Source organism: Tachysurus fulvidraco, chromosome 14 (assembly GCF_022655615.1).
Source record: "Tachysurus fulvidraco isolate hzauxx_2018 chromosome 14, HZAU_PFXX_2.0, whole genome shotgun sequence".
NCBI lineage: Eukaryota > Metazoa > Chordata > Actinopteri > Siluriformes > Bagridae > Tachysurus > Tachysurus fulvidraco.
The window spans coordinates 21,097,695-21,110,733 of record NC_062531.1 but is presented as its reverse complement, the minus strand read 5'-3'; the positions used below and the strand labels follow the sequence as shown (position 1 = coordinate 21,110,733).

The following is a 13,039-nucleotide window of genomic DNA, read 5'->3' as shown; positions in this document are numbered from 1 at the left end:
GCTGTGAGTGGTCAGTCACATGATGCTCACAGAACAATAAAAGGCCATGTTTATAGGTGATGAATTGCAGCACAAGGTGACGCACAGAATTTATGCATTTGTTTTCAGTAACTTTTGTCCTCATCAGGGTCATGGCCATTGTAGTTTATATTACTTAATTTAGTTTCCTTTTAGGAAACAGAACCAAAGTTTATTCAAAAATATAGTGGACAAATGCAAATAAGAGTAGTGGGATTATTCAAGAGTGTTTGCAGGACCAAGCACGATTGATCTGATTCATTTTTTAATACATACATTTTATATATAAAACACAAACACACATGTATATAGACATTAATATCAAAAAGTCTAAAATCCTGCCAATGACTTGCATGACTGCATCCGCTTGAGAACCACAGTCAGACACACAGATATTGATGTTAGAGTAAATTTTTATTAAAAAATTCAGTTTTAAACAATGACATCCATCTTATTTTCATCAGAAACACTGCACTGTAATCTCTCCTGCCCCATTATTTTTTATACATCCTACATAAATCATACAGTTCTGTATTTCTCAATATTTTGCAGGGCTGTTCTGTAAATATGATTGAAACAAATATGTGGATGTCACTTTCATTAAACTGTGTGATAAACAGTAAACAACCAAAATCCTAAGCACAGCAGTCAGAGCCCGACACTCCTGGTGGAGTTTTGTCACAAAGGTAGCAGAGCTCTCCAAACCCTCAAGGCTGAATCAAAACACTATAAATGGAATCTATATAACGCCTGCTGGACAAAAATTTTCATCATTATCAGGTCTCGTTAGAGAGAGAGCGAACTCGATCAGTCACTGTAAAGGTCTGTAATTCCATGTGGTTCGGTTTTAAAAAGCAGAAGACAGCACGCAGACCACTCGCCCAGATTTTCACCTACTATATTCATGCAACAAAATCAAAACAGTAGAATGAAATCTGCTACCACTGTGCAAATAAAATGTGAGTCTGAAATGCTCTGGCCCCTATTCCGGCTTCTCACACTACTTTGTGAAATCAAAAGCTGTGATCAGAGAGGCGGCGTGACTCATTAACAACAAGTGGTGCAAGCTGTCCAGCCCTCTTGCTTATTGTACTTTAATGTTTTCTTTTAGATTACAACCCAAAAAAACAAAAACAAACAACAAAAAAAAAAAATCCACTTTAAACCTTTCCACCAGTTCACTTCAAAAAGTCCATGACTCGGAATAAACTAGTGATGAGCAGTTGAAGTGGCCATATGGGGCTCAGGAGCACAGGGTTTGGTAATGGAGAGAATGAAAAAGAGTAGAGGTTGTCTCGTTAGTTGGCTTTGGCGCGGAGTTGCGCTCTCTTGCCTGTGACGGCCTGGAAACCTGTTTTAATGCTGGCCACAGAGCAGCGCGAGTGACACGTCTCACACTGCAGGAAGTACAGGCGAGTGTCCTTCTGCAGGATGGTCTCTGGAGAGCGGCATGTGTGACAGGTCACATATTCCTCTGTAAAAGAGAACAAGATAAGTTGTCAGCACATTCTCACTTGACCAATCAGGTCACAGGCAGAGTGTTATCAGGAATACAGATTTTATACTATAATTAATATGAATATAATTAATATATATTATATAAATATTATAATTAATTATATTCACTGCTTCTCATCATAAGTACTGCATTATCAGGACTCAGTCATCAAATCATCTGTATATTTCACACTATTGCTGCATATTGTACAAAAGCATAATATTGCATAATATAACTGATCAGTCATATTCTATATTCATATTTTATATATTTTATTCATTCTATATTCATATTTTATACTCATTCTGTCCAAATTGTATCCAACCGTCTGCATTGTCTTGTATAGTATTGTGTATGTCTACTTTTGAGAGTCACAAACTGCTGGAACCAAATTCCTTGTGTGTGTCAACACACTTGGCCAATAAATCTGATTCAGAATGGTGTGGAATGCTTGGTTATGCTATGCTGGCATTATCACATGAGCCACACTATTGAAAAAATTAAGCCACGCTTTTTGGAAATGGAAAATAATTTCCAAGGACACAAATTTAGTTATTACTATCTGTGTAAATTAATTACCATTGTCTGCCATTGTTTAAGTATAGAAATCTACCTAATATACTGATGGTGTACATTTATTTGAGAGAGCTCTCTATTCCAGAATAGTTCATTCAAAGAGCTAACATCACTTCCACAACAAGTGAAAGATGCCTTATTTTTTTATTTATTACCATATAATGCATATGGTCTACGCAATGCAGACACACAATAGTTTTAAGCAATTATAAAGAAGGTTGAAAGAATATCTATGGAGCCTTGGATCACATGACATGTGTAATAGCCATGTGAATAACCTAAAAAAAAGTACTACGATGCCATTGTGGTCGGAATTTAATTCCATCTGCTTAGTACGCAGATTCCATTTTATTTTTGTCCACATTCAAGTAAATTGAAGCTTGGTTTCTCCTGACTGGAAAACACAGCCTAGGTACGTTTGCCAAGGAGGCTGATGAGTGGGGACACACAATAATGCAGACTTCGCTCTACAAGGGGGAAAATGAAAAGAGTGACAGAAGCTTGTTGATCATCCTGTATGCAGCAACACTCACGTTCCTTTCATTTTCTGCCTCCTAAAAGCCAGTTCATCAAATATCATCTACCTAGGCTGGTTTGCTAGCCAGTACAATCCGGTGCAGGGCAGTCGTCCGTGGCAACCGGGTTGCTATAGTTACTGTGTGTGTTTATACCGCATCAGAACAGAAAATTGTCTATACATCATGGATGTTCTTTTTTAACACAGCTTTGGCAGTCGGGCAATGAAATGATCTAGACTTATGTATGATGCTTTGTACAAAAACCCTACACAATTTAAATGCATTCACACTTTTCAGAACAACCTACAAACTCATGTGTTATGTGAAGATTATTATTTTACTCACTGATGTATCTTCTCAAGACGTTCTCGATCTGTTTTTGCTGAAATCGCCCTTTGATGACAAGCTGGTTATTACCATCTATGGACCCACTGCGAAAACATTACATACATTACAAAAAAAAATAATTAAAAAAAAACAAACACACAATCACAGTGGAACAAAAAGCGTGCGGCCTAAAATGTCGTGTAATATCCGTGTTTACCTCGTTCCCAACTCAGATAGTAAGAAAGCCAAAAGATGTTTTGGCTGTCGATGCAACCTGCAAAGAGACACAAACAAGATATTAGACTCTCATATTCTTTGTAGAATTGACACACGGAAAAGGACTCCACAAAGGTGAGAAGTGATGCATGCTCACAGTTTGCAGATGTCGGTGAAGTTGACGAAGGATGTTTTCTTTGTTCCCACTCGCACCACTTGAGGAGGTTTCATGACAAATTTCCTCTTCTCGCCTGCCACCATGTCAGGATTCTTCTCCCTCATGATGTTAAAGACACGACTTAGCAGCTGTTGACACAGAGATATTTCTCAGATGACAAAGATGGGGGGGGGGGGGGTATCTATAAAACTGTATGTTAGGTTTGAACCCTGGTGCGTTTAACCCTCAATGCAATTCATGAATGCAGTTGAACACACATTAATGACACCCAGGTGTGGATTAGTGCAAATGAAAGCATCTTAAAGAAAGGGGTTCAGTTCAGAATTCCAGTGCAGTGTAATTGAAATGAGAAAGTGAGTTGACCCTGAATCGACTCAGCTGCAGAAAGTGAAAAGCCTGGTCTGTAGCATTGATCATGCAGCATTTGTTCGAGATAGCTTGACCTACAAACAAATCATGCTAGAAATCTCTTTACAGTTCATTCTATCATCATGGAATCCTTTATCTAGCATCAGCTCGCAGGTCTCTCTGTGTAGGGTATTTTTGGTCACTGCTGTACTTCTGACCAATAAAGGAAAAGTTTTGCAAGTTTTCAGCCCAACACATCCCTCTGCCAAATTTTATCCATTTTTTTTTCAAGTAAATACAGAGTATAGGTATGCACAGAATCACACAATGTTAAGATCAAGATAAAAGGGGGAAAAGTAATTCAAAAAGACAGATTTTTTTTTTACGAAATGTGCATTTAACCACTTGTGGTCGCCCCCTATTTTCATGATTTTTGCCTAGATGACATACCCACCTAAAAGTGGTATAGCTCCCACATACTTTAATACGTTAAATCAAGTGATTGTGATGAAACAAAGGAACCAGAACTGCTTTAAAATGAGCACTTAGCATGCACCATTTCCATTCTAAAGAAGAACTGGCAAATAAAAGAGGAGCATTTCACTACATGATATGAAGAAGAAAAACTATGCGTCAATCTGTTTGAACACCTGTTCACATATAGCAATCAATCCAAGTAATTACATAACTTATCTGGAAACATGTGTGTGTTCACTGCTGTGTGTGCACTTTGGATGGGTCAAATGCAGAGAACGAATTCTGAGTATGGTTCACCATACTGTATGTCACTTCACTCATCTGGCATTACACCACATGAGCTAGGAATGTGTGCGTACCTCATCATATGTGTAGTCTCTCTCTGAGCCTGCCCAAGCTGGACCAGTCTGAGAGCTGAACATGATGCCATCAGCATTTTTACTCTCATCATCCTCGAGGGCTGCAAAAAAAAAAAAAAACACATTGAGTCACAAAAAAAAAGGGTGTTTCATATGAGAAATCATTCATAACACGATTTAACAAAGTCATGCCAGCCAACGAGACATGATCCTTTTGTTGCAGATAAACACATGAAGTTTGTAGGTCTTACTTATACTGGCAGAGATGGAAGGGAAGGTGTATTCAGTATGGAACATTGATGACTTCATAAAGTAAGAATAACTTTGGAAACCATTTCACATGTGTGGCAACATTTTATTTTATTAACATTTTTATAGGCAACAATTATTTTGCGTTCTGTACAACTGTGTGTGAATTTAACAGAGAGTCTTTTATACTGAAACCCTCACAAAATAATGTCATTTGATTTAAAAGACTTGCTTTCAAGAAAATCCTAATTAAGTATAAAAAAAAACTGTTTGCTCACCGTCATCCTTCTCAGCCGCATCACATTCATCGACAAATTCCACCTTCTTAGGCTTCTTCTTCTTTGCTCGCAACATCAGGTCTAAGTCATCATCTTCCATTGCTTCAGGCTGCTCACCTTCAATCTTCAGCTCCTGGTGAACCAAAGCAATAAAACTTATTTCTTTAGGACATTTATCTTAAACAGTTTACTGCACCTGCAGCTAAAGTGTGGACTATCTGGATATTTCTCTCTTTTAGGCTTGAATCAACAGGATTCATTACCGTAGAGGAAATTGCAGTACGACTTTATCTTGTGCAATTTTAGATCAAAGGAATGTGGGATTACTTGCAGGGGAAAAGGCTTGACCGTAGACACAAGATGGTTACATACCTTCATGCCTTCTTCAATGTCGTTGTCAAACACTTTCTTGGGCTTCTTTTTCTTTTTCTTCTGATTGAAGAAATTTAAATCGTCCAAATCATCTGTGATCTCTGTGGAATTACCGCACAATCCAGATTGTGATTGGCAGCCAAGCTTATATATAAAATATATTCGTATTCAAATATTTACAATTACATGTCTCGTGTGACCCGGTACTTAGTTCGGAACATTTTCCTGCTTAAAACATGTTTTTGCTGTATTTCTAGTACAAACACAAAGGACAGATTTGGCTGTTCTACATGACTTAGTGTATAGCAAATAGTTTTGGCACCTTTTTTCCTTCCTTCCTCTTCCTCCGGCTCCACCTCACGCTCCTCTCCTGCCTCGGGTTCGACTTCCCGAGGCTCTGCCTGCTGCGTCTCCTCGCTGACTCCATCACCTTCTTCATCGAGCATAAAGGGCTTCTTCTTCTTCTTCTTTTTCTTGGTCGTGGAGGGATCAAATAAAATCTGCAAAACAAATATACATACATTATATATATATCAATCATTCATTCAAATTTCAACATCGAAAGGATGACTGTGGTTATAAGCTTACATCAGAATCAGATTTATTGGCCAAGTGTGTTGACACACACACAGGGAATTTGGTTCCAGCAGATTGGGACTCTCAAAAGTATAGACATAAATATCACTATACAAAATAAACAAGAAAGGTTGTGCGTCCAATTCTGGATTTATTGATAGAATGCTGATTTCAGAGCTGTTGGTGTTAGTTCTAATCTGATGATCTACATACTGCATGTGTTTGTTTTTTGTAGAGTGTGTGTGTGTGTGTGTGTGTGTGTGTGTGTGTGTGTGTGTGTGTGTGCAGGGATGGGGCTTCCATTTTCCTTTCAAGACAACGAGGTTGCTTGCTACTCATTGAAAATTTGCTTCTGTGGCACTAAGGGATCAAACACGTGCTATTTGAAAAATAACAAAAAATAAACAGGTCCAAGTATATTGTCAGCAAATGACACATTCTAATCAGCTGATTGTTTAAAGACAGGGATTCGAGTAAACAATAAAAATCGAGCCCTATTTGCTAGCTTGGAGCTAATAAATGCAACTCACTGTACGTTAGCAGACTTAGCGATCGTGCTAGCTGGCTAAGCTACCTAGCTAGCTGGAAAGGCCCAAAGTCATGGTCTAATACATTATTTCGTTCATTTCTCTGTAAACCAATGCTACAGAACGATAAATCGACTCGTTTTTAACTTACCTCGTCTTCTGACATGGTCGCTGTAGCTGTTGTGTTCAAAAGCGCCTTAGTGACAATAAATAGCTAAATAGCACAGCAGCTCTTCACCATAAGTGTCTTGCATCAGCAAATGAAGCCTAAGTGCGCATGCGTGTTTCCGACGGGTGATGATGACGCTCAGAGCGCGACAATCTGCAGCGACGCAAAACGTGGTTGTGGCTCATGATACAATTCGACCTGTATTCCGACAAATTCCGGCACCGCCCTTGCAGGCTGATCAGAATGAGAATCAGAAGTAGTTCTTGTTGCCAAGTACGTTTCCGCGTACAAGGAATTTATTTTAGTGGCAAACACTTCCAGCACACTGACAACAACACACATACAAATAAAAACAAATACAGATATTTAAATATAAACAGACAAAAGTCGTGGCCTAATAGAGGTTAACTCCTAACCCTAAGGTTGAGCAAGGCACTATATATATATATATATATATATATATATATACTACACATTGTTATTGTGGAATGGGGGGACATTTAACTGATCATGAAGTAGATTGACTGGGGGAAGAAACTGTTCTTGTGCCTGGTTTTGCTGGTATTTGGGGATCTGTAGCACCGGCCGGATAGTAAAAGTTCACAAAGCGGATGACTTGGATGTGAGGGATACTGAGTGACTTTCTGGGCAGTTTTCCTCACTCTGGATATATACAGTCATTGAAGGGTGGGCAGGGGAACACTGATAATCCTTTCGGCGGTCCAACCGTTCTCTGTAGTCTTCTGGTGTCTGATTTTGTAGCTGAGCCAAACCAGACAGTTATTGACGTGCACAGAACAGAATCAGAATAAGAATCAGCTTTATTGCCAGGCATGTGAGGAAATTGTTTTAGTGACAGAAGCTCCACAGTGTAACAGAATGACATATACAGTATAGACGAAATTGTATGTACACATTTACCGGTGAAAATGTGCAGTTGAAATATACATATACAAAAATAAATATACAAATATAGGCAATTTGTATGTACAAATTTGCAAATGTGAGAAAAATGTGCAATTGAAGTATACAATATATACAATTTGTATGTACGAATGTGCAATTGTGAAATGTGCAATTGAAGTAAACAGTATAGACAATATGTATGTACGTATGTATGTACATACATATTGTCTATACTGTTTACTTAATTGCACATTTTTCTCACACTTGCAACTCACACTTGCAACTCACACTTGCAACTCGATGATGCCGGTTTCAGCAGCTCCTGTGGCAGGTTAAACTTCCTCAATTGGTTAAGGAAGTACATCTTTTGTTGGGTCTTTTTTACAATAGTGTCAACGTGAGTGTCCCACTTCAGATCCTGGGATATGGTCAAGCACAGGAACACCAATGCCTTCACTGCAGCCATAGTGCTGTTCATGATGGTGAGTGTGGGTGGAGTGGGGTGTCCTGAAGTCCACTATCATCGCCACAGTTTTGAGCTTACTGAGCTCCAAGTTGTTGTGACTGCACCAGACAGACAGCTCTTTAACCTCCTGTCTGTAGGCAGACTCGTCTCCGTCCTTGATGATGCCGATGACTGTAGCGTCGTCTGCAAACTTCAGGAGCTTGACAGAGGGGCCATTAGATTCATTGGTGTACAGGGAGAAGAGCATGGAGAGAGAACGCAATCTCAAGGGGTGGCAGTGTTGGTTGAGCGGCTGTTTGACATGAATTTCTGCTGCCTATCTGTCAGAATGCTGATGATACACTGACAAATAGACTTAGGAACAGAGAGCTGGATTAGTTTGGTCTGGAGGAGTGTTAGAATGATGGTGTTAAAGGCCAAACTGAAGTCTACAAACAGGATCCTTACATAAGTCCCTGATTTACCCAGGTGTTGCAGGATGTAACGCAGTCCCAAGTTTACTGCATCATCCACTGACCTGTTTGCTCGATAAACACACTGCAGGGGGTCCGTATGGGTCCAGTGGAGTCTTTCAGATAAGCCAGAAAATTTGACACAATGTGGGTGGGCTTGCTATTACCTTCAACCCACAAGCCTGTAATCACTGTAAAGTTTTTATTTGAGCTATTATAGGACATTAGAAAGATACGTTCCTATATTGACTACATTCTTTATAACTTTATTCCATGATATAGGGACTGTGTAAAATACTAAATCACTGACATGTCACTTGTGTTTGACTACCTTTGTTTTACCATGTAATAAGTCTATTCATTCAAGGAGGCCATGACACTTAGTGATTCACTTTATTGCAGAAAACCATGAATTCAGCTGACCAATTTGAAGAAGTAAGCATGTAACCTGAAGCACACTTACATATATTCAAACTAAAGGACTCTAAAACAGATTACACACAATTGCAGTATCTAAAAATGTATTTAATGTAACATGCTTCTTGCACCTTTGGTGTTTGGTATTACACACATTAGAATATTCATGTTAAGACATGTCATGTCACTTTTGCATGTTGCATAAGAATGCCAACTATTAAGGCACATAGCAGCGCACATACATTTTTATATGCTTAAAGTGCAAAATGAATTGCAGGCCTGCTTGATGCAGGACATCCCACCAACCATAACACAGACAAAAACACCAGCACAAAGAATCGAACAGTTTAATGATCTTTCAAATAAAGGTCTTATCTGGATAATCTCAAACATACAAATGTACACATGACACACCTTGCTGTTATATCGAAGGTTCTTTACAAAATATATAGTAAGTCGGTGTATTCCTAGGGATCTTTTCCAAAAAAAAAAGTAGCTTTAGAGTTTGCTTCCAACTTTATAACCCTTTCACCCCAACGAACAGTGATACATCAGACGGACATGCTTTTAGATTTCAGCAGGATAGTTTGCAGGTAAGCTACAATACTTTGTTGAGACGTTGATGAAGAAAATGTGGGCTGTAACAAATTTTTATGCATGGATTTCTACATTATATTTTTCTGATGTAAGAATCTATGATGAATGAGTTATAACAAAAAAAAAAAAATATATATATATATATATATATATATAGATCAAAAACAGCCCTGGATGTTTAAATAATAGTCCTAAAACAACAGCACTCAGATCAAGCTTAGAATATCATCAGACCCAAATCTATTCCTGTATAATGAGTCGGTGGAGAGGTTTCAAAATGCATGCAAAAGAAATGTGACACTTGTATATACACAAGCATCGTCATCACTGTGAAAACACAAGTTAAGAGTGGATTGGTGTGATCAGGATACTTTCCCAGACAGACATTGTGGATGGCAAGAATCCCACTTGTTGTAGGTGTTTAATAAACAGATAGAGGTAGATGTCTTTAAGTGGGTTCGGTATGATTACATTAGAATTTCAAGAGGGAAAATGAGCAACAATAGGAGAGGAACATCAAAATATCCGTGAGCAAACATTAGCCGAATCATTTCACAAAAAAAAAAAAATTAATAAATTGTCTGATTGTTTTGCTTTCATAGCCTCTTTAAATTCCCCATGGACAGTTTTTTTGTTTCCGTACCTAAGCCATTAATCGGAGCTACAATTTCCTAGACAATTGGTTCTGCAATGTTAACTCTCTGAAGGTGTTCAAGTCGACTCTGGAAATCAGTCCACCACAGTGAGTGATTAGACAATCCGGATGTTTGGTCTTGTTCACATTGCCCAAGCCTTCAGTTCTTCCATATCATCGTCATCCTCTTCCTTTCTGCTCTTGGCTGTAGACAGAAGAACAGTGGGGTTAGAAGAGATCTGTAATGGGTACTTCACTCAGTGACTCAGATATTTCACTCAGTTTTTAATTGTTTATTAATCCCTGGGGCTGGAAATTCCCTTTGAAATATTTACTAGGGTTTGTAGTGATTTTATATAATAATGATGGTATTTTAATAAAGTACATACTTAGATTTCTATTTTCAATAACTAAGTCTAGTTTCAAAGCCTACAATCAGCTTTTCTGACTGCTACAAAGTGTGAGGTCAGATGATCCCTATGTGGTCCTCTGCTTTTGTGGCCATTCCTACTTACACTAAGGTTCCATGTGTTTCCTGAGATGCTATTCTACCCAACACAGTTGGAAATAGTGGTTATTGGGCATTCTGGCCAGTCACCTCTGACTTCTCATTTCATTTTTTGCACTTTTCTCTGTAAACTCTAAAGACTGCTCTGTAAAAAAAAAATTCACTCTTAGTGAAATACTTAAATGTTTTGTGTGCAGGCCCGATTCCCAGCCAGAGTTTCCGGCCTGCCTTGATACAGCGTGTTGCCATCTTTATTGATGACCCTATTTAATCTCTTCCATGAGCTAAAAATGTAAATTATGTTCAAAAACAATGTATCTACAGCTGAATGTATCTATACATACAGCAGCTAAATGAACAGACTGTAATGAAAAATCCGTAAATATTGCATATGTAACAAAACTGACCCAAGACATCGGCCATTATAGGATACAAACAAAACCTTGGTTTAAACGGAAAGCTAAGATTCTACAGATTCCAACAGTATAATGATCAGCTCTTTGTGACCACAACTCACAGAGCTAGAAGCAAAAAACCACTAGACTTTCATACAGGTCACAACACTAAATTTGCTCATACCTTTCTTACCACTCATTTCTTGTCATCCCATGTATGTGTCACAAAAAACTATTGTTCATTGCCCATGCTCCTTTCCTTGTCCGGGAGAGGCTTTCAAAACAAAGAAGGCGATTGGACATCACCCCAGACACACTAATTTTATATCTTACTATCGGATTATGCTGTGAATGCCGCTAATTTTGTGCTTTCGATCCGATTCTATTGGCTGAAACCTTTCCATAGGCGGATCAAGCATCCAAATCAGCCAAGGGGATAAACACGAGTAAACGCTGTTTGGAAACAAACCAATGTTTAAATCCCATTTAAATAAAAAGGAGGAGGATGGTAGAAGTGGTGTATGTGTGTTGTCAGTGAATTTGTTGTACTTGTGATTAAAGTTCTGTTCTGGTATTTGACTCGTGTCTGTTTTCTTGACTTTGAGCTTGGTTTTCTCTTTCAGACTTTGCTCTGTTGATCTTTCACTTTATATATTTCATTGTTTCTTTTCTTTCTTCTTTTTGTTTTGTTCTACTGTATTTTTGTTGCTTTTCTTTGAGGGATGTTTGATCTGATCTGTATGTGCATGAATTTAAACACTGCCATGCTGCAATGTGATTGGCTGATTGGATAACTACGCCTACATGCAGATGTACAGGTATTAATCCATTGAGTTTTATGAGTTTATGTACACATGCACAAGCAGATGGTTCTGAGTATGTTGTTACTGCGCTGTCTGTGTTACCTGGTTGGGAAGGTAATGAGGTCGCAGGCACGCTGGGCAGTGAGACGTTCTGAGTGCCACCAATTTCCAGCAATGTATTGTCCAGTTCCTCCTGTTCCAACTCCTCCAGTTCAGCGAGCAATTCATCCTAGTAGAGAAAAACCATGAAATAAATAATTCAATGAGTTTGAACTATTAAGTGCTGACTGTAGCTTATCATCATTTATTTATTTTACTAATTAACAAACTTCCTAGTACAGACTGTTAACTAAGCTAAACTGACAGATTTGCTCATGCTTAGAAATCCAAAAATTCCAATATGTAGATTATTTGTCCATGACGGCATTTATCCAGTTATATTACATGTTATACTACACCTTATACTACATGTTTATGCTTTATCTTTCACTGTATATTTTTACCACAACATTTCTTTTAGGGGTTCTTTCTTCTTCTGCATTCTTTTTTACCGTCATTACAACTATAGGAAAGGCTCTTATTTTAGAAGGTTGCAGTCAACTGGAAAGCAGCTTGGAATTTCCAAGCATTATTGTGCAACCAGTTCACGTGAGAGTTCACATAGTTTGACATACGACACACACAATGACTAAAATCCAAAGCCTAGTTTGTATGTCCAAAGGAATCCAGGTACCTCGTCGAACTCTTCAAAGCCACTTGGTTTTGAAATAGCATCCGAGATCTCCTGTGCCAGCTCCTGCTGTTCTGTGATATCCTGCATGAGCTCATCCACTTTGTCAATATCCCTAATAAACACAAGAGGGATTAAATTAATAAAGGTCAAAGAACACCATCACAATTACTTTATTAAAATGTGGCTTATAGCAGAATAGTTCATGCACAGCTGTTATTAAAAGGATCACAGACGAACACAAAACCGTACATGTTCTGGTGAGCGTTCTTCATGGCCTTGGCGGCTAAGCCCATGTTCTTGAGTACTTCTGTGTTAGTGTTGGCGTTTTCCAAAGCTTCTCGTTGGTACTCGATGGTGGACAGAGTGCCGTCGATCTGAGCCAGCTGCTTTTCATAACGCTTCTTCCTCTTCAGGGCCTGGAGTGCAGCTTGAGAAAGCAGAT

At 38.5% G+C, this 13,039-nt stretch overlaps 2 protein-coding genes across 2 annotated transcripts in view; both read right to left on the bottom strand.

Annotated features, from left to right (window-relative positions):
* Positions 1 to 413: 413 nt before the first annotated feature.
* On the bottom strand, positions 414 to 6,913 carry eif2s2 (eukaryotic translation initiation factor 2, subunit 2 beta). The gene is made up of 9 exons (XM_027167447.2): positions 6,669 to 6,913; positions 5,737 to 5,914; positions 5,415 to 5,515; positions 5,043 to 5,175; positions 4,516 to 4,616; positions 3,311 to 3,459; positions 3,155 to 3,211; positions 2,956 to 3,041; positions 414 to 1,492 (listed from the first exon to the last, which is right to left on the bottom strand). Exons 1-9 carry the CDS (start codon positions 6,681 to 6,683, stop codon positions 1,317 to 1,319), a joined length of 996 nt encoding a protein of 331 aa, XP_027023248.2. The 5' UTR covers positions 6,684 to 6,913; the 3' UTR covers positions 414 to 1,316.
* A 2,347-nt stretch (positions 6,914 to 9,260) lies between these two features.
* Positions 9,261 to 13,039, bottom strand: part of LOC113656218 (charged multivesicular body protein 4b-like) — a 5,041-nt gene continuing 1,262 nt past the window's right edge. The window contains exons 2-5 of the mRNA XM_027167345.2: positions 12,847 to 13,024; positions 12,598 to 12,709; positions 11,967 to 12,093; positions 9,261 to 10,363 (exon numbers count right to left, since the gene is read on the bottom strand). Of these exons, the coding sequence (XP_027023146.2) occupies positions 10,302 to 10,363; positions 11,967 to 12,093; positions 12,598 to 12,709; positions 12,847 to 13,024 (479 nt within the window). The 3' untranslated portion in view covers positions 9,261 to 10,301. The remainder of the gene's footprint in view (positions 10,364 to 11,966; positions 12,094 to 12,597; positions 12,710 to 12,846; positions 13,025 to 13,039) is intronic.

What these genes read in the sequence shown, in the direction of transcription:
- eif2s2 (XM_027167447.2), bottom strand. An exon ending in GAGACTACACATATGATGAG is followed by an intron (nt 3,460 to 4,515) that starts GTACGCACACAT and finishes CTGTGTCAACAG; the next exon opens with CTGCTAAGTCGTGTCTTTAA. An exon ending in CTATCTGAGTTGGGAACGAG is followed by an intron (nt 3,042 to 3,154) that starts GTAAACACGGAT and finishes ATGTTTTCGCAG; the next exon opens with TGGGTCCATAGATGGTAATA.